The sequence below is a fragment of the Salvelinus namaycush genome, chromosome 12, assembly GCF_016432855.1.
Source record: "Salvelinus namaycush isolate Seneca chromosome 12, SaNama_1.0, whole genome shotgun sequence".
NCBI classification, from domain to species: domain Eukaryota; kingdom Metazoa; phylum Chordata; class Actinopteri; order Salmoniformes; family Salmonidae; genus Salvelinus; species Salvelinus namaycush.
The window spans coordinates 31,686,951-31,707,778 of NC_052318.1; the positions used below are offsets into that span (position 1 = coordinate 31,686,951).

Sequence of the window (20,828 nt, forward strand, 5' to 3'; positions counted from 1 at the left end):
CAGAACTGCCCCTCAGTCCAGAGCTGTCTCTCTGTCCGGAGCTGCCCTTCAGTCCGGAGTTGCCCCTCTATCCTGAGCTACCTCTCTATCCTGACCTACCTCTCTGTCTTGAGCTATATCTCTGTCCTGAGCTACCTTATCCCGGTGCTGCCCCTTATCTTAAGGTTACCAGTTAAATTAAGTGGGTGTAAGATGAGGGTGGTCATTCTGAGGGGGAGACGTAAGCTGGGATTGACTATGGTGGGGTGGGGACCTCGCCCAGAGCCTGAGCCACCACCGTGGTTAGATGCCCACCCAGACCCTCCCCTAGACTTTGTGCTGGTGCGCCCGGAGTTCGCACCTTGAGGGGGGGGGGGTTATGTCACGTTCCTGACCTGTTTTCTGTTAGTTTTGTATGTGTTAGTTGGTCAGGACGTGAGTTTGGGTGGGCAGTCTATGTTTTCTGTTTCTATGTTGGTTTAATGGGTACCTAATATGGTTCTCAATTAGAGGCAGGTGGTTTTCATCTCCTCTGATTGAGAATCATATTAAGGTAGGTGTTTTCACATTGATTGTTGTGGGTGGTTGTTTCCTGTGTCAGTGTTTGTTGCACCATACGGGACTGTATCGTGAGTTTGTTTTGTTTGTAGTCAGTACTTGTTCGTTCGTTCTTCGTTACGTGTAAGTTCGTAGTCCAGGTCTGTCTACTTCGTTTGTTGTTTTGTAATTTGTTCAAGAGTTTTCCGTCTTCGTCTGGTTCTTGTGAATAAATATTATGTCTAACTCCAACGCTGCATTTTGGTCCTCAAATCCCTAAACCTCCTTTTCGGATGAAGAGGAGGAGGAACGCCGTTACATAAAGCCAAAACAGTGAGACACTTAGTTGATATTTGGATGGAACACATAGTTGTTATTGACTATTATGAGAAAAAGGCAGACAGAGGGGTCTGCCACGCACTGTTGAGATCTTGAAGGTTTGAGAGCAGAGTGGAGAGGGGGGAACCAGGACATGAGCAAGGTAGGCTGTGAAATAAGATAGGTGAGAAGAGGGATACGGTTTAAATCAATAAATATATATATATTTAAGAACATATATATAAGCAGCACAGATACCTTTTAAAGTAGATAAGTCACTTGACAGAGAATTGGAAAAGGATAGATATGAATGGACGCCCAAGGGAGAATTGGACATGCGGCGAATGAAAGGGGCGTTCCTACATGATAATGTCAGACATAAGGATAATTTAAACTAATTTTACCTAAGTCATTGGTTAGGTTAGGCAAGGTTATTACCTGGCAGAGCCAGGTAACAAAGGGGGGATAGGTAAGTTGTGGTCTAGGATAGGATGTGGCAAATTGTGGTCTAGGATAGGATGTGGCCTATTGGATGATAAACTAATAAAAAAAAATCTAGCTAAACAAGCAGAAATAGAAAGAAGTATTGTTGATTACATGAAAAGGTTGTTTGTTTAACCAAACCTGTATGTCCAAGATTTTATGCACTACAGGTGAATTACAGGTGAAGTCACTCAATCCAGTCCCTGAGGCCTGTTGGGGGGACCATACCAAGACTCCTGGTAACAGCTAGCTGAAAGAGCTACCCGGATTCATATCACACTGCGGGAGGGTAAGACACATTGACACTGTCGAACAAGCACAGTGTCCGAGAGGAGAATTGGAATTAACAGAATTCTGGGGGCCATCTCTCGGATGAAGATTTCCTTTTCCCGTCATTCCATTCCTGTGTTTGTTCATAGAAGTGAAAGTGTGTCTGGCTTCTTGCTGATGATGTTTTCTCTGGGAGAGTGTGGGGCTTTATAGGTGAGCGGTCCATCCTGAGCTGTCTGGTTGTGGGAGCCATATTTCTGATACACCATGAACCCCAAGAAGGCCAGAGGGTAATATTGACACATAGTTAGACAATGAGGATTTTGTATTAACCAAGCATAAGAGATCACTTGATTTGGATAAACAGGAAGTGAGAGTGGGATTGGGAAGGAAGTCTCAGTGGAGTTCTATGTAGACCAAATGGGGCCTCTGACTCCTTGGCAGTTTAGGACTAAGAGCAGCCATTGTGGAAGACATCTATGAAAGTCCCTGTGTAGTTCATGGAAACAGGTTATAGCTCACATCATGAGGGCTACATAAATCTACATACCCAGTATGGAAGGTGAAGAGTAGTGAAAGTAAGGGTTTCAGTTGACAACCTAGTGCCATTCCGAATACGAGAAGTTAGAGCAGATGATAGTCAGCCAGAATACAAGCAGAGCCCCAGACAAAGCAGATACTAACCGTAGAGTTGTCCAGAGCCAAGGGCCGATGTGGATGGTTCAGATGAAAGATTTTAAGGAAGTGATTGAGGTGGAAACTGTTATGGGATTCTAACCTATGGTTAGGCATGCCTCAGCAAAACCTCAGTTCATAACCATTTCCTTTCCATTTGATGGAATTGCTACACCCATGAAATGGCCTGTATGATAAAGCGGTTCAAGAGGGCAGGAAGCTGAACTATGACAGTTGCATTGATCTGTGATATGTGTCCCCAGGTGCCGATTACATCCAGATTTTCTCTTTCACAAGTGACAGGATTTTATGGATCGCTACATAACACACGGATGGGAAGTAGGGGGAGTCAGTACATGCAATAGGACTGAGAATGTTACAACCGAGAAGACAATGAGGGACCTGACTGGCAGATGAAAAGGTTTAGAGTGTGGAGGTATGAAGCTGTGACCTAATCTGCCTACCAATTGGAACGGTAGTTATGCACTAGTGCAGTTAGGCATGCTCTTTACCCTTACTCAGATCCAATTCAAAGCGAGGAATTAGATCTTAGCAGGATTAGAGTCAAGTATTTTCTAGTGGTCCACTCTCAATAAGAATGTGGACTAGATCAATTATACCAGAGATGTAATGAATGGCTTGGCAGAATAGAATAGAATCGCGTTAGATATGTTATAGGCAGAAAAGGGTGGGGTTTGTGTGTTATTCAGGTCGATGTGCTGTACGTTTATCCCAAGTAACACAGCTCCGGATGGATCAGTGACCAAGGCCTTGGCAGGTTTAACCACCCTAGCTCACGAGTTGGCAGTGACCTCAGGGGTGGATACTTTTCTGACTAATTGGTTTGACAGTATGTTTGGGAAATGGAAAAATGTCATGATTACTGTGTTATGGGCTACCTTCACCTGTGTGACTGTATTAGTTTTGTGCGGATGTGGTTTGATTCCGTGTGTGAAAGTTCTCATTTCCAGGATTCTGGAGAAATCGATGACACAACAGATGATGAAGTACGGATCAATTCTAAGCTCTGACCAGTGGAAGGATGAATGTATGGGGCCGGATCTAGTGGAGAACGATTCCGGATCTTTTAATTATGAGGAACCGAGATTGGATGAAACTGTATTTGACGTTTAGAGAATTTAGACGGTTACAAGTTTCAATGTATAGACTGTTTCTTTAATGAAGATTGTAACGAAAATCCTAAATATAGAGTTATGTTTCTGATGAAGGTTAGAACAATCATTGATGTTGATGGAGTGTAAATACATGTATTTATGTGGTTTTATTCTTGTATAACATTTATGTTTCTATATGATATTTGATATGTAGCTATGAATTGTTTTGTTATTTAGGGTGGATTGTTAGGAATTTTGTTAATAAATAGTTAAAACAAATTCTAGCTTTAGATAAAACTATAACAAATTGAACTCTGCATGCCTGGTGAAAAGAGATTTGTGTTGTGGGTCATAAAATAAGCAGAAAGGGTCGTTAAACTATGGTTGAACTGACCCAACTTAGCCCTGAGGTGTTTAGATAAACTTTTTAGGTCTTCCATTATCTTGAGTTGTCTGCTAAAGTGGTAATCAATTATAGTGAGCCTTCAGGATAAATGATTATATATGTGTCATGTGAGTGCCCTGTGAAGTTGGAATGAACTTTTGAACCTGTTTTCTATTTGTCAGGACAATGAGACTTAATTCTGTAACCTATGATGTCATATCTTGTATATAAACCTGTGTTTATGATCAAATGGGAGCTTGCTCCGAGAATAAACCCTATTATCTAATTTTAATAAGACTGTATCCTGTCTATTTTATGTTAATAAGTATCTTACAAATTCTTATAAATAGACAGATTGAATTTAATTAATGAGTACATTAGAGGAATGATTTAATTCCACTAACAATCACCCATATCACAACCCTCATACTTCTTCACAAAAATGTTCCTAAATCAATTTTGGAAAAAGGATTTAACTCACAATGAACTTACAGTGGTTCTGGTTCACATTTAAGAAACTCATGACAGCATTGTAGTTACTGAAGTTCACCTGAAATAAATCATTTCACATGCTTGTCACTAAGCCCCAAAAAATGTATCAATAGTTAATCCTTTAACATTCCACTACCAGATTGTATTAGTACCTTGGGAAGACTTTGCTTGCGCACTAAACTTCTTTCTCCATTTAGAATGACTTGGGCTGAGTAGTGATTTAAGATGTAAATCTTTGTCCCATGACCGCAGCTTTTTGTGGTTGCTTGAAAGTACCATTCGATTGTCTGTATAAGGAGAGAAAGTGAAACCACAAATGCTTTGAATGTGAAGAACATTATACAAATAATTAAGCATAAACTAAAATACATAGACATTTCAGAGAATATTGGTTAGTTAGAAGGATTGTTTATCGAGATTTAAAACAAACGTAATTACATTTATATTCTGTCTACGTGCAATTTAATGGGTCATTGTCACATGCAGTATATATGCCTTGTTAGGGAGATTAAGTATCATACATAAGGTGTTATGTAGTCAAAATTGTGTGTTATTGCTGACAATACTGTGTTTACGTGATGACACATCTTCACTATTTACTTTAATGTGACAGAATAAGGGCCATAAATATTCAAGTGTACGTCATCAGAAACATTCAACTCCAATTCCAGGTAACTACATAATGATATTACATGTCCTTAGACTTGGTTAGGTGCACATCTAATGTACATCTATTTTCATCCTTCATACTGCATGATTTTTTCCCCCACGATATGTTTAGAATTGTGATTGAAAAAATGCTTATTGTCATGTTACGACAATTGTCATTACCTCACCCACAAGCCATTTGTGGGGCTGCAGCGTTTTACACTCTGAATGATGGAGAAGGAAAGAGGACTTTTTGTCTGTAGACCTCACAACAGCAACCACATTGTCCACATTTTTTTTTTTTCTGACATTGCACTTTCTTCATAACTGTCATCTCTCATCACGTCCTCCACTTTCACCTTCTCTGACTTCATAATACTCTCATCTAAATGCTTTTGTGATTCATCCACAAGATTACTTTTATGTTGTGATTTGAAAAGCACACACGTGTCTAAAGACATTAAGTGCCTTGAAGAAAGAGGTGCTGTTGAGCAACAAGGAAAAAGCAAAAAGTTGCATACCCTTTGAGCCCTTTGTCATTTGTTTTCTTCCCAAATCCCTGTACGACAGCCTTAAGGATGTGGGCAGAGCACAGATGGAGCACTGTGAAGTCTTCGCAATCTTCTTTTTCCTCCAAGGAAACTATGCTGTGGGCTCTGTTTAGATAAGAAGTGATGCTCTCTTTGTTAAATGAGAGAAATACACTTCCAATCAGCACCCAGCTGAAATCAGCCTCCACCTGTCTCACCTTGCAGCTTGTCATTTGTGAGACCTTGCGTAATGTCTCCATTAACCAAAAGATTAATGTTGGGATGGAGTGCTGAACACTAATCATCTCGGATGGGGGGGGGGGGGGGGTTTATCCTTGCCCATTCCGGGCAGAACCAGAGCATAGTACAGAACTCTTTTACTGTCATTGCTAATCTTAGACACAACCCCACCAATGGTATCAATATGAAGAGTCACTGGACTGCGCTTTCTCAGATGTTCAACTAGGATCTTCAAACACTCTTCTGTGTACAAGTGAATGCCAAACGGCTCGACTTGGAGGTGCAGCATTTATCCATATGTAGTAGCTGAAGTTGTGGCACACTCCTTCAAAACTTTTGTGCAAGCATGAGCTCTAGCATCATGTCATCATGCAGCCTTGTGCCCTTTCTAATTTCAGCCCCAATCACTTTGAGAATATCTTTTGAAAGGCTTCTTATAATGTTGCCTGACAAAATCTCTTCTGTACGTGTGTTTTCTAACTGTCTGTAGTGGTAGTTGCTGACACCTTTTTGTGCTGCCTTTGCTACTGCACCTCTGCGATTATATCTTACAGGCCTACATCTTCTCTCACTTCGTTGGTGTGTCATCTCACCAAATCTGAATACCATGATGTTGACATATTTGCTATATTTGGTAGGTATTTTTTGTCGTCTAAACATGTATTTCGCTTTACACGACTGAAAGGTGCAGGTGGCCGAGGCACAGAAAGAAGTAAGGTGAGGCTTTTATCCGGCTGTGACTAGCTTTGATATGCTGGTATTTGAATGCCAAGGTGCAGCATGGATTGACCTTATTAAATTCAGAATAAAGCACATCTGTCCATGGCTGTTGTAGATTTGAGGTACCTGGTAAGGGCTTTATTTTCTTCCACCTGTCCATCTTAATAGAAGTGGAAAATGACTTTGCCCCTGGTCTGGTCATTCTTTTAGCATCACTCACTTTCTGTCCCTCTGTCTCTGGAGTAGTGATCTAGTTGGTGTTGACTGAATTTCTGGTCATCATCAATATTTCCCTTTCCATTGTCATCTTTATTTGCCATTTTCATGACATCCTCTGTTTCTAATGTGTTGTTCACTCGATCATTTTGTTGTTGTATGTTTTCTGTAATGACATTAAAAGTTAATTAATCACTATGTCAATACCTTTACGTGACTCAGAAATACAAAAAGCTATCAGAATGTAAGTTGATCACTGCACGGGAAAAAAAATGTAGTTTCAACGTGTAGTTGTGGTGTGAATGTTATACATTTTGGTGTTACACAAAAGACGTAGGAATTTATTGTTCCAGTTAGAAATAGTAGGCCATGCATCAAATAACTATTGTCATCAGAAAAAGGAACCCTCAAATGCACTATTGCATTTTGTAAGTTGTCTGCAGGTTACTTGTTGTGAATGCACTCAAATATCAAGTCATGTAAACTGCATGCTAATACTCACAGTAGAAGGATTTGTCTTAATGTACAGTACATGAAAGTGATGCTATGAAAAGGATTATTTCACGTTATCAAGCTCACTCTGACTGACAAATCATTGCCTATTACTGTGATTAAAAAGAGCATATGAAACATTGTTTTTCATGAGGCCTACCTGTACGCCTTCCTTCAAGCACCTCTGTTAGAACTCCTTTCCCGTCCTTGATCCATACCATAATAACATGACTCTCGTACTTTGCCCTTTTCCTTTATGGTTGATATTAACGATGAAAGGATATATTATATGTCTCTCTCCTATTGTGTACCGCTGTGGAAAAATAAAAAACTGGGAAAATAAATACTTAGAACTACCAATTATTAAAGATAAATATTAAAGAAAACGGTATACATAACACTGGACTGAACCCCTAATTGTCAAACTAATATGAATGTACAACAATATAGAAGATACATGACTAGAGGAGAGGTTATGCAATATGGGTGTATATCCACTGCACGCTTCATAGGTGTGTAATTGGCATGACCAAGGAGCTATTGAAATGTAAAACTATGAAAAATGTACGTTACACCGTGTGATTTTACAGTACACAAACAAAAGTCTGCAATATATAAGGCTAGTCCGTGGACATTCTAAAGTTTGTTTGAGTCCAGTAGGTCACATGACCAAGGTGCTATTGAAGTTTACATTTAGAAGATTAATGTAAAAAAGAGTGAAATGAAAATGGACAAACTAAATGGTGTGCAATGTGTAGGCCTACTGAGTGGACATACTGAACCTTGTTTGAGGTCAGTAGGTCACATGACCAAAGAGCTATTGAAGTTTGAAAGTTTGAAAAATTCATGTAAAATCGAGTGAGATGAAAATGGACAAACTAAAGGGTAGTCAGTGGACATTCTGAACCTTGTTTGAAGTCAGTAGGTCACATGACCAAGGAGCTATTGAAATCTGAAAGTTTGAAAAATTCATGTAAAAACGTGTGAGATTAAAATGGACAAACTAAAGATTGTGCAATGTGTAGGCCCAATGACTGTACATTCTGAACCTTGTTTGAAGTCAGTAGGTCATATGACCAAAGAGCTATTGAAATTCAAAATGTAAATACATCATTTAAAATAGTGCCAGATGTATATTGATGAAAAAAAGGTGTGCGCAATATATGTCTATGCCATCGGGTTAGCTACAACCAGTTTTTAAAGTTTTAGGAGTAATGGTTAAAGAACTATTGAAATTTGAAAAATGTGATTTGTCACTATGTTGATGGTCCCTAACTGCTGTTGGTGGACGTAAGGAAAACTACAGGCGAACATCCGACCTGAAACTAATTTTACCTTGGTGAGAAACCGAACTTGCCATTTCCAAAAAGTTTAGCGAGGATGCAGCTTTGCGATCTATTGCCCAGGACAGGCTCTCTTGGAGAGCTACCATCCTGTAGGTTTTCACTCCAACCCTAATCTAGCGCATCTGATTCGATAATTAGCTGGTTGATTAACTGAATCAGGTTAGTTACAACTGTGGTTGGAGCAAAAAGCTACAGGAAGGTTGGTACCTCTCCAGGAACAGGGCTGGAGAGCCCTGACCTAGGACATCAACAGCCAGCCTGGGTTTCACTAAATAGCCTAAGCTATAGGCAGTACTTTTTTATTGCATTTAGGCTTAATTAAACTGATGTATTTGGCGATGTTCAACTCCAATTCACTGACACTATGAAGAATAGCTTTGCCATACTAATTGATATCTTAATATATACTTTAGGTGAATATACGAGGCATTGCTAGATATAGAATACCAAGATACAGTATAGCCTACAGTATGGGCACGGTTCTGACGGTCTCTCTGCCTTCCCCGATCCTCACTCTCCCTCGCCTGCTGCCCTTTCTCTTCGCTATGAAAAACGCTATTGTGTAGTAAATGTTTACTGCCAGTCAAAAGATACCCCGTGTGTTAAAAAGTTGGATTTTGTGGCGTTCATTGCCACAGTTATAAACTGTACAGCACAAGTCTCAAAGAAGTCTAAGAAACGGGACATTATTGTGGCTACGGCAGAAACGTTTTTGGGATTTAAGGATTTTAAATCTGAAGATTTGCAAGGGGTACTGGCCCCGGAAGACCCGCCCTCCCAGGTTCCCCTTGAGTCTGTGTAGGGATTAGATCTGTTTTAGTTTTTAAAGGAAAACTTGTTTGATTTAGTTTAGATTCTTTATTTACTTTTTGGTAGTTATTTTTTTATATTTTATTTTGAGGGGTGTTTTGTTCCATTTTGGGGAATCATGTTTCTTTCCCCCACTGTAGGAGGCGGAACTTTACAGCCGAAATGTAACAGGTACTACTGAATGATGAACTTCCCTCCTCCCAGTGTAACAGTATAACTTTAAACCGTCCCCTCGCCCCGACACGGGCGCGAACCAGGGACCCTCTGCACACATCAACAACTGACACCCACGAAGCGTCGTTACCCATCGCTCCACAAAAGCCGCGGCCCTTGCAGAGCAAGGGGCAACACTACATCTAGGTTTCAGAGCAAGTGACGTAACTGATTGAAACGCTACTAGCGCGTACCCGCTAACTAGCTAGCCATTTCACATCCGTTACACCAGGTTCCTGAGCCTGTGTAGAGATCTGAATAATACCGTTTTTGTTGGAAATTCAGGGTAGTAGCGTGAATTTGGTTAGTGTTTTTTTGTTTTTGGTAATTAGTATGATTTGTTCATCCAAAACGTTTTGTTTTGGTGATATTGTTTACAACCCCGTACCGTAGGTGGCGGTAATACACCGTGTGAGTGGTCTGCCAATAAAGAGAAAAATTATAATAATAAGAAGAAGAAGGAAAATAACGTTGGCGCACATCGAAATGTTCAAAGCATGACGCATTTTGGCCTCCTTACCGCAGATTGCCTGGTTGTGCGACGAGATTAGTTACGGAAACTAGCATTGCTAGTTAGCTATCCCCGTTTAGAGACTTCGACCTTATTTTCACCCATATTGTGACCGGATAGACCATAGTCTTATTTACGGTGAGTTTTAACATTGTCCTGCCGTCCCTTTTTCAACCATGTCAGCTAACGTGTTAGCACAACATCACAATTAGCATCACAACTAGTCGTGTTAGCAGTGTTGTGGTTCTGACTCAACAGCGACATTTGCGGATGTTTACAATGAACGTTAGCAGGCTAAACTGGTCACATCTGGTTTTATCTTGTGCGACGGGTACGGTGTTAGTGTGATCTATAATTTCATTTCATGCAATGTTTGACCATTGGAGTTGTGTTTAATTTAGCTACAGTAGTTAGCTAATTGACTAACGTCGACTGTTAAGGTTACTAATAATATCAGTATGTGTTGCTAGTAGTGCGCTAGCTAGGTAGATTAGATAGCTAACGTTACCTAACGATGTCTGCCAGGCAGGCCACAGCGTGATAACATATTCTTCTGTCGCCTAACTGGCTTTCAGTCAGTCGTTAGTTAGCAAACCAGCCGACTGGTAGACGCTATGTTAGATATATCTAACGTTAGTTACCTAAATTGTTATAAAGCTTTCGAAATTGACTTTTGATCTTGCCTCTGGAAAATATAGAAGCGAGACTGGCAGGTGGTATGAATTGAACATGTGTGTACGGTGGTTAGTTAACTATTCTGGAAACCTCACACCAGAACGAATGAACTAAGTTACACCGCTTCTCTCAGTTCCAAATAGCAACTAGCTAAAGTTGATATTTTGTTGTTGTTGGCAAACGTGTCATAAATGCCATAGAAGACAGGTTAAACACCCGATGCTGAGCCCAATCAGCTGTCTCGTAGCCTGAAGCCTCTTTTGGAATGTGAACGTCATTAACACCCTGAAGTAAACAAGTTACTGCGTTCCCGCCAGAGTTATCAACTGCTTGCATGGCTACGAGAATACCTAAAAGATATTGACTGTGACCCATATATTTTTTTCCAACGCCCAAAAATCATACATAGAAAGCTAGCTATATCGATCTAGGTATTGGTAACTTGGAACATGTGTGATTATTGTAATTGCTCTCTAACTATCAAATCTGTTTGTCAATTCTGTGTGTCTGGGGATGTCAACTTAAGTTGTTCTATCTGTCATGCTGAGCAGACATATGCAGTCCTACTAGCAGGGGAAGATGTTCAACAAGTCGTTTGGTGCTCCCTTTGGGGGAGGGACTGGAGGATTTGGGACTTCATCCACATTTGGGCAACAAAGTAAGTAACAACAGTGGGTGCATGGTGTACAGTTAGCTTTAATGTATGCCCTGGCAACTTGAGTACCCTTATGGTTTCACGCTTGTCTCATCAATGTCTTCGCCTTGGGATTCACTCTCAAATCAAACTTGTTGTGGATTATAAGAGGGGTGGTGTTGACCCTGTGTTTGCAGACACTAGCTTTGGGGCGGCAACAGGTGGCTTCGGAGCCTCAGCGTTTGGGGCGACCAACAGCACTGGAGGACTCTTTGGGGCAACGCAGAATAAACCAGGTTTGCCACATCTCCCTGAGCCTGACTTTAACACGTTAATCCCTCAGTACCCACCTAGACCTGGCGAATATCGTTTCTGCTCAACATCCTGTAGTACAGGGGCCATAGCTGCTTTCCTTTAGACTTTGTTTCATTACAATCTCAGCTTAGGCCCAATAGCAGTGTGGTTTCTGCCACTACATTCTGGGTTTAGGAGCAGGCCATTGTTCTCCATTGCAGTGGTTTAGGGGTTAACATGGGTGACATCTGAGTGTTTAGGGTGACCATGTTCTTCATTAGAATGAAAAGCCACAGAAGAAAGGTGTCTGTGGTATAAGGTATTTTATAAATTGGATGGTTGGAGCCCTGAATGCTGATTGGTTGAAAGCTGTGGTATACCACGGGTATGACAAAACATTTCTAATTGCGTTTATAATAGCAATAAGGCACCTTAGGGGGTTTGTGGTATATGGCCAATAAACCACTGCTAAGGGCGTTGTGCCTAAGAACAGCCCTGAGCCGTCGTATATTGACCGTATACCGCACCCCCTCGTGCCTTATTGCTTAATTGTATAACTTGCATAACCACAGCAAAGTTACAGATTCCGTTGTTACATTTCCCACTGGTGTATTAACAAAAGATTCAGGAGGTTTTATATGTTTTGATGTGATGGCACTGATAAAGTACGATGTTGGGCATGTTTAAAACTAGCTTTTGTACTGTGACGTCTACCTGAACCGTGAACCTGCATGATCACACTGCCACTCGCAGTAGACCGAGAGCTGACTATGTGCTCTATACATTTTTCCATTATTCAATATACGATGGTGAGTGTTATCTGTGCCCGCCGTGATGCTGCTACTGACATGTGGTGGTTGATTGTATATGTGTGTGTGCGTGTGTGTGTGTCTGTCTAACCCCACCCTGTAATGCTCTATTCTCTCAAAAGTGGTGACAGCCAATCCTCAGCAAATCCACACTGGTGCAGGTAGAGGAGGTAAGCATTGGTTGCCGCGCGCGCACACACAACCCGCTCTTAAACAGGCGGGACACGCCGCTCTTAAAAGGCTGGACACTCACAGTCGTTGTTATACTCTTGAAAGGGGGCTTCCGTGCATACAAAGTATATGCAATATGTAGTGTTTGGAGCAAAGCCACAGTCTGTATTCTTCTCTTAAAGGGAGTGTGATCATGTAGACAGGTGGCACTGTGTATGGCCCTATTGTCATACAGTTGAAGTCGGAAGTTTACATACACCTTAGCCAAATACATTTAAACTCTGTTTTTCACAATTCCTGACATTTAATCCTCTTAAAAATTCCCTGTCTTAGGTCAGTTAAGATCATCACTTTATTTTAAGAATGTGAAATGTCAGAATAATAGTTGAGAGTGATTTATTTCAGCTTTTATTTCTTTCATCACATTCCCAGTGGGTCAGAAGTTTACATACACCCAATTAGTATTTGGTAGCATTGCCTTTAAATTGTTTAACTTGGGTCAAATGTTTCGGGTAGCCTTCCACAAGCTTCCCACAATAAGTTGGGTGAATTTTGGCCCATTCCTCCTGACAGAGCTGGTGTAACTGAGTCAGGTTTGTAGGCCTCCTTGCTCGCACATGCTTTTTCAGTTCTGCCCACACATTTTCTATAGGATTGAGGTCAGGGCTTTGTGATGGCATCTCCAATACCTTGACTTTGTTGTCATTAAGCCATTTTGCCACAACTTTGGAAGTATGCTTGGGGTTATTGTCCATTTGGAAGACCAATTTGAGACCAAGCTTTAACTTCCTGACTGATGTCTTGAGATGTTGCTTCAAAATATCCACATAATTGTCCTGCCTTATGGTGCCATCTATTTTGTGAATTGCACCAGTCCCTCCTGCAGCAAAGCACACCCATAACATGATGCTGCCACCCCCGTGCTTCACGGTTGGGATGGTGTTCTTCGGCTTGCAAGCCTCCCTCTTTTTCCTCCAAACCAAACAATTGTCATTATGGCCAAACAGTTCTATTTTTGTTTCATCAGACCAGAGGACATTTCTCCAAAAAGTAAGCTCTTTGTCCCCATGTGCAGTTGCAAACCGTAGTCTGGCTTTTTTATGGCGGTTTTGGAGCAGTGGCTTCTTCCTTGCTGAGCGGCCTTTCAGGTTATGTCGATATAGGACTCGTTTTACTGTGGATACAGGTACTTTTCTACCTGTATCCTCCAGAATCTTCACAAGGTCCTTTGCTGCTGTTCTGGGATTGATTTGCACTTTTCGCACCAAAGTATGTTCATGTCTAGGAGACAGAACGCGTCTCCTTCCTGAGCGGTATGACGGCTGCGTGGTCCCATGGTGTTTATACTTGCGTACTATTGTTTGTACAGATGAACGTTGTACCTTTAGGCGTTTGGAAATTACTCCCAAGGATGAACCAGACTTGTGGAGGTCTACATGCTTTTTTTTTTTGAGGTCTTGGCTGATTTCTTTTGATTTTCCCATGATGTCAAGCAAACTAGGCACTGAGTTTGAAGGTAGGTCTTGAAATGCATCCACAGGTACACCTTCAATTGACTGAAAGGATGTCAATTAGCCTATCAGAAGTTTCTAAAGCCATGACATCCTTTTCTGGAATTTTCCGAGCTGTTTAAAGGCACAGTCAACTTAGTGTATGTAAACTTCTGACCCACTGGAATTTTGATACAGTGAAATAATCTGTCTGTAAACAATTGTTGAAAAAATTACTTGTCATGCACACAGTAGATGTCCTAACCGACTTGCCAAAACTATAGTTTGTTAACAAGAAATTTGTGGAGTGGTTGAAAAGCTAGTTTTAATGACTCCAACCTAAGTTTATGTAAACTTCCGACTTCAACTGTATGTGAGAGTGAGTGGACTGTTTGTGCTGAGTGAGAGGAAGAAAATGGAGCTGTGGAGAGAGGGATGAAGGGCTGCATGTTTTGTGACGTCATCTCCTTGTGATGAATGAAATGATCGGAGCTCCTGTAAAGTAGTTGCGCCGAACCCAAAGGTCTGTACTGGTTTTGATCACCAATGCACAACTACAGTTCTAGAGGATCCTTGGTGAACATGAAACCAAACCATTGGCCCAGGTTACTACAAGAATTTGAGTTGTGCACTCCTACAATAAGCCAAAGGGACCTGTGTGTGAGCTAGTTTGGTTTGTATGTCCCTCCCCAGGTGGCCTTTTTGGTTCCAGTACCTTCAGCCAGCCCGTGACGTCATCCACCAGTAGCGGCTTTGGCTTTGGCGTGTCCAGCGGCACCTCCACCAGCCTGTTCGGCAGCACCAACACGGGCGGCGGCGGAGGACTCTTCTCCCAGCAGAGCAATGCCTTCGGCGCTGCCAAACCAGCCTCATTTGGCAGTCAGTCTCTTTTTTTTATTGTCTAGCATTGGTCTTTTAAACCGGTTTACCAAATAATTAGAATCAGTAGTACCAATAGGCATTCCCATTCAAGTAAATGATGTGGCCGGTGGGACAATGGTCATATTAGGTGTTCTATATGTGTTGTGAGTTCTGTGCCTTTCTCATAGTTCCATGCGTGCAACAATGGCAAATAGAACTTGTTTTGGATTTTGATTATTTTGTGCTGACACTCCGATGGCCATTCCAGAGCCTTCTATTTAGCCGACCAAATAGTAGTAAATAGAGAGCTCTGGTCTATTCTAGTAATTGTGATTCTCTGCTGGTGTATAATGAGATCATGATGTGTAATACCTTTGTTTATTTTCTTTTAATATATGAATGTATTTTTATAGCTAGGCTCCTCATGATGATGTATTGCTTGTTTGTGTTATGCTTTTTAAGTGCTTTGAGATCGTAATGATGTGTATTTAATTTTTTTAGCGTTCGGTACGAGCACGGCCAGCAGTGGGGGGCTGTTTGGGGCGACCAACTCCAACCCTTTCGGAGGGGCGTCTACCTCCCTGTTCGGAGCATCAGGGTTTACCCAGCAGGCTTCCCAGCCAGGCACCACTGTCAAGTTCAACGTGAGTTTGGCCTGAGTTTGGTGGGTGGGGGGGCACTGACAAGGTGCGCAGACGCAGAATGTGTCCCCCATTCAGTGATGCTTGCTTTATCCAAATTCACATGTGACAGCTGTGGGCAGCCAGCCGCATCCCCTAACCAGCCATTAGCCTACTCTGCTGCTTCTCTCTGTCCGTTCTGTCTGCATCTCCATCAGTTTTAAAATGTTATTTCGCCGTGATGCTGGGGTGTGCAGACAGTGATGGGGTTTGTGTTAATAGAGGAAACACAGTCAACCTTGTGCCTTTACGTAACTGAAATCCTCAAGTTTATAGCCCAAACCCCATTCTACCGCGACTGGGCGCAGGTGTTATATAATTTTATAAACCATGTAACGGGCCAGTTTAAGCTACTCGTGGGCTGCAAGTTTTTGGTTTGATAACAAACGGCCTTGTTTAGTCATGGCTAGCTAACACCCTTGACTATGCACACGTTTGGATGGCACAGGAAAAAAAGGGATGGATAGCCTTCTCAAAGAGATGCTTTAAAGGTAGGATGCATATGCCTAATCAATGTAATTGTAAGTTAAATCTGAATCAAATATTTTTTTCTGGTGTTCTTAAAATTCTGGTTTCTGCTTAACTTATGGGAGGTGTGAGAGGGAGTAAGCTTGTGTGGGAGGGAGCTTGTGTAGGCTGTAAAGTTGTCTGAAGAGTTGGCTAAATATGGTTCCCCTTACTGCCACAATGACAATGCAGATCATTTATGCAATTACACTGAGTATAGGAAACATTAAGAACACCTGCTCTTTCCATGAGACTGACCAGTTGAAAGCTATGATCCCTTATTGATGTCTCTTGTTAATTCCATTTCAATCAGTGTAGATGAAGGGAGGAGATTGGTTGAGGAAGGATTTTTAAGCTTGAGTCATGGATTGTGTATGTGTGCCAGTCAGAGGGTGAATTGTCAAGACAAAAGATTTAACTGCCTTTGAACGGTTTGCCTGGCACCTACTACTACTACTACTACTACTACTATGGTAGTAGGTGCCAGGCGCACTGGTTTCTGCCAAAAACTGCAATGCTGCTGGGTTTTTCCACGCTCAACCTTTTCCCGTGTGTATCAAGAATGGTCCACCACCCAAAGGACATCCAGCCAACTTGACAGAACTGTGGGAAGCATTGGAGTTAACATGGGCCGGAATCCCTGTGGAATGCTTTCAACACCTTGTAGAGTCTGTCCCAATGAATTGAGGGCAAAAGAGGGTGCAACTCAATATTAGGAAGGTGTTTCTAATGTTTTGTACTCTGTGTATATTCATTATAACATTCCTCCTGCACACAGGTAGGCCTTTGGATATATGCAAATCGGGTATTTTCTGCAGTAGCCTTTTCTATTATGCAGTGAAAGGTGCAGTGTTTCCGCCTCTCAAAAATATGATGGTGTAAAGTTTTCAGTGTTTTTATATATAGTTCTTAAAATAAAGATAATCTTTGAGAACTTTGGGGGCTATTTTCTACATTACCAAATGAGGAGAAACAAACTTCACACACCAGTCAGTTATACTTAAACTACATCTTTAAACATAAGATAGCACTTGACTTTCAATGATGCGCCATTTCTAATGAACCATTGAAAGTGACAAAACAAAAGTACAAAGATCCTTTATAGCCAAGATACACCCCTCTCAACCTACATGACGAATCACAGATATTAGGAACACTTCACAAAGGGACTTTATAATTGAAAAAGGAGTATCCCTTAGCCAGATAACATTCGCTATAAATTATCGTTCAGTTTGGTCCCTAAATCGATGTTCTAATCCCGTTCCTGGTAATTCATAGCACAAAAACACCATCTCATCCAATGGCATAAATCAATTGTCAACTCTAGATACTCCAATCTCAAGTAAACCCCCTCTTGACCCCACTCCTGGACATGCTCACTGAGGGGAGTGAGCCTCTAGGTCATACACTATCCCAGGATAAGTGCAACATCAGAGGACATATGATGGTTCCAGACACTGCCATACACCTCCCCCAATACCAAAGGAGGGAGTGACTTGCGCACAGACATTGTGGGGCAAGTATTGGTTCACCCTTAATCACGCTATCCCTTCACATGGTTTAACAGATACATTTACATATGAAAACAATGTTCCATCCTGTCCTCTTCCCTTTCTGATATTCTGCATAGCACCAGAGACATGTAAAAGACAAGCCTGACCTCTCCCCTCTCTGGGCCCCAAGTGACTAAGCCCCAGCTGAGGGAAGAAATGCATCTGCCAACACTAGATTATATTAGAAATGCATTCTAACAAAAAGTATATCACATAAGAATATTATGCAGATATGACATCTTAATTACTTATGTTACCCAACTAATTCTGATTCATCCACCACAATTTACAATCACCAAAATGAAAACGGACAGTCGGGGAGAATCAAAAATTCCAAAAATGTATTTTTTGTTTTGAGTCACTCACCTAGCATAAGAACACTGCATAAGCCATGGCAACATGTGTAGCATTGCAGGAAGTTAGCTTTAAAACAGCAACAGTCTGCGGCCAAGAGGGCCTCTAAAATTTGCGGTCGGAGACTGCTCCATTGACCACAGCCACTACCACTCAGTATCGTGATACTTGGCCTGGTATCACATCGTTAGTAAAATGTTGGTATTATGACAATCTCATTCTGAAAATAGGCTAAATGTTTTGCAGTTTACAGATTTTTCCAGTGTTTCTGTGCAAAAATAATTATTCTCTCCTTTTTGGGCCCTCACTAGTTTGCATCCCTGTGACCTAGGCTAGCCAACTACACCTGAGCCAAACTACTGTACTAGTACTCTTTGCCATGTGTCGTGTACGAAATGTTGTTTCATCTGGAATGTACTGTACTTAATGCTGTATGTCTATGCAACTCTTTACTGTAATCCTAATTCCGAGGTCAGTTTTCTCTGCTATGTGTACAAGTAATCAGTTCAACCTGCTCTAATACAGTAGAGTTTGTACCCCATTGAATCTCCTCTGCTGTCGTCCAGCCTCCAACAGGAAGTGACACCATGGTGAAAGGGGGTGTGACGGCAAGCATCAACACCAAGCACCAGTGCATCACGGCCATGAAGGAGTATGAGAACAAATCACTGGAGGTGGGTCATTGTTAGGCATTTACTTTCACCTGTCCTCTATCTTTCAGATCAGGGAAAATGGAAGGGAAAGAGATGAGAGGGATCCACTTCAGAGTATTGAGATACATCCAGGCCTCTCACCCCCTCTCTCCTTTGTGGTGTGTTGCCTCTGTGTAGGAGCTGAGGTTTGAGGACTACCAGGCAGGGAGGAAGGGACCCACTAACCCTATGGCTGCACCAACAGGGGGTATCTTTGGGGCTGCAGCCGCAGCCACCCCCAGTACAGGGGCTACAGGGCTGTTTGGCTCCTCAGCCACTAACACAGGCTTCTCCTTTGGCCAGGCCAAAACCACCTTCGGAACTAGTAAGTCACACCGAGCCCTATAGAAAATATAAATACCATAAATTCTATCGGAATGTTGTAACTCCCTCTCACCTCCTTCCCTCTGTCCTCAGGTGCGGGTGGGTTTGGTGCAGCCACAGGCAGTCTGTTTGGGCAGCAGCAGCCCCAGCAGGCCCAGCAGGCAGTCAGCCTGTTCAAGCCCTTCGGCCAGGCCACAACCACCCCCAACACAGGCTTCTCCTTCGGCAACACCAGCACCATGGGCCAGCCCCAACAAACCAGCACCATGGTGAGAGCCTACACACACATGTTAACACATGCCTAACATAGTACCATTCCAGTAAAGTAACTCTTTCTCCATCCCAGGGGGGTCTGTTTGGGGCCACGGCAGCATCCCAGGCAGGGGGGTTGTTTGGAAATACCGCTCAGACTGCACCAGCTACGGGCTTTGGGACAGGCGCCGGACTCTTTGGACAAACCAGCACCGCTTTCGGCAACATCGGCACACAGGTATTAATTGACTCAACTGATAATGCCTTTACAAAGTTGTTCGGTACAGTATGATGGATGTATATTAATATGGTGTCTGTCTGTGCTCCTATCCCTAGCAGGGCTTGTTTGGTAATAAAACGGCAGGGTTTGGTGTCACCACTACCAGCGCCCCGTCGTTTGGCACGGGCACCGGCCTCTTCGGCAACAAACCTGCCCTCACTCTCGGAACAGCTACCAACACATCCAACTTTGGTGAGTTGATAATCTGCCCTTATTTGTATGCACCTGTGTGACGAAGGCTAGTACATGCTAATAAACCGTCTGTAGGGCAGGGTGGTATACCGTGTTTTACGATGTACAGGTATGATGCATTGATAGGTTTGGGTTTTTAAATTCTATAACGGTATTTAAATGTTTGGTTTGTTAAATGTGATCTGCAACTCTGGCACGTGTAATGTCCACTTCTATAGTTTACTCCGTTTGCTACTTGTCGTCTTTCTCCTTCCTGCTACTGCATGCCGTTTCCCACACCATGTTCTATGGACAGATGAGTCAAAAATATCACTTTTTTGACGACATGAGTCCCATTATGCTTGGTGGAACCAAACACTGCATTCCACAGTAAAAAAGAAACCGCAACACATTTTGAAGTTTTGGAATGGCCTAGTCAAAGTCCAGACCTAAACCCCACTGTGACGTTGTTAGGACTTTAAACGAGCAGTTCATGCTTGAAAACCCACAAATGTTGCTGAGTTAAAGCAGTTGCGCATGGAAGGGTTGGCCAAAATTCCTCCACAGCGATCTGAGAGACTGATCAACAACTACAGGAAAGCATTTGATTGGAGTCATTGCAGTTAAAGGTGGCACAACAACCAGTTGAGTGTCAGGTGGCAATTACTTTTTCACACAGGGGTGTTGGGTGTTTCATAACTTTGATTATGAAATAAGTTGAATGTTATTTGTTCAGTCAAGTTTATTTAAAAAAAATCTGATATTAGGTTTTGGTTGAAGATCAGATAACATTCAGTATTCAAAATATGCATAAGTAGAGAATTAGAAAGGGGGCAAATACCTTTTCACAGCACTGTAGATGCAGAAAGATGTTGGTGACAAAGATTCTGCTTTCTACAAGTGTTCTATAATTTCACTTCCTTTATAGGGATGGTGATTTGAAATGTTTTAAAACTTGTTAGGGCTAGGGTCCTTTTTTCTCAATTTCCGCCTGACTGACATGCCCAAAGTAAACTGCCTGTTGCTCAGGCCCTGAAGCCAGGATATGCATATAATTGGTACCATTGGAAAGAAAATACTTAGATGTTTGTATAAATGTTA

At 42.0% G+C, this 20,828-nt stretch overlaps 1 protein-coding gene across 8 annotated transcripts in view; it reads left to right on the forward strand.

Annotated features, from left to right (window-relative positions):
* The first annotated feature begins 9,898 nt into the window (after positions 1-9,898).
* The window catches only part of LOC120057095 (nuclear pore complex protein Nup98-Nup96-like), a 30,862-nt gene continuing 19,932 nt past the window's right edge, over positions 9,899-20,828 (forward strand). Inside the window, exons 1-11 of one of the 8 annotated variants that reach the window (XM_039005504.1) lie at positions 9,899-10,118; positions 11,207-11,313; positions 11,487-11,585; positions 12,515-12,562; positions 14,747-14,932; positions 15,416-15,558; positions 18,575-18,682; positions 18,839-19,025; positions 19,118-19,293; positions 19,371-19,514; positions 19,616-19,748. In XM_039005504.1, the coding sequence (XP_038861432.1) occupies positions 11,235-11,313; positions 11,487-11,585; positions 12,515-12,562; positions 14,747-14,932; positions 15,416-15,558; positions 18,575-18,682; positions 18,839-19,025; positions 19,118-19,293; positions 19,371-19,514; positions 19,616-19,748 (1,303 nt within the window). In that variant the 5' untranslated portion in view covers positions 9,899-10,118; positions 11,207-11,234. Of the gene's footprint in view, positions 10,119-10,211; positions 10,312-11,206; positions 11,314-11,486; positions 11,586-12,514; positions 12,563-14,746; positions 14,933-15,415; positions 15,559-18,574; positions 18,683-18,838; positions 19,026-19,117; positions 19,294-19,370; positions 19,515-19,612; positions 19,749-20,828 lie in introns of those variants that run through there. The other 7 variants (XM_039005502.1, XM_039005507.1, XM_039005503.1 and 4 more) reach the window with 7 other exon arrangements.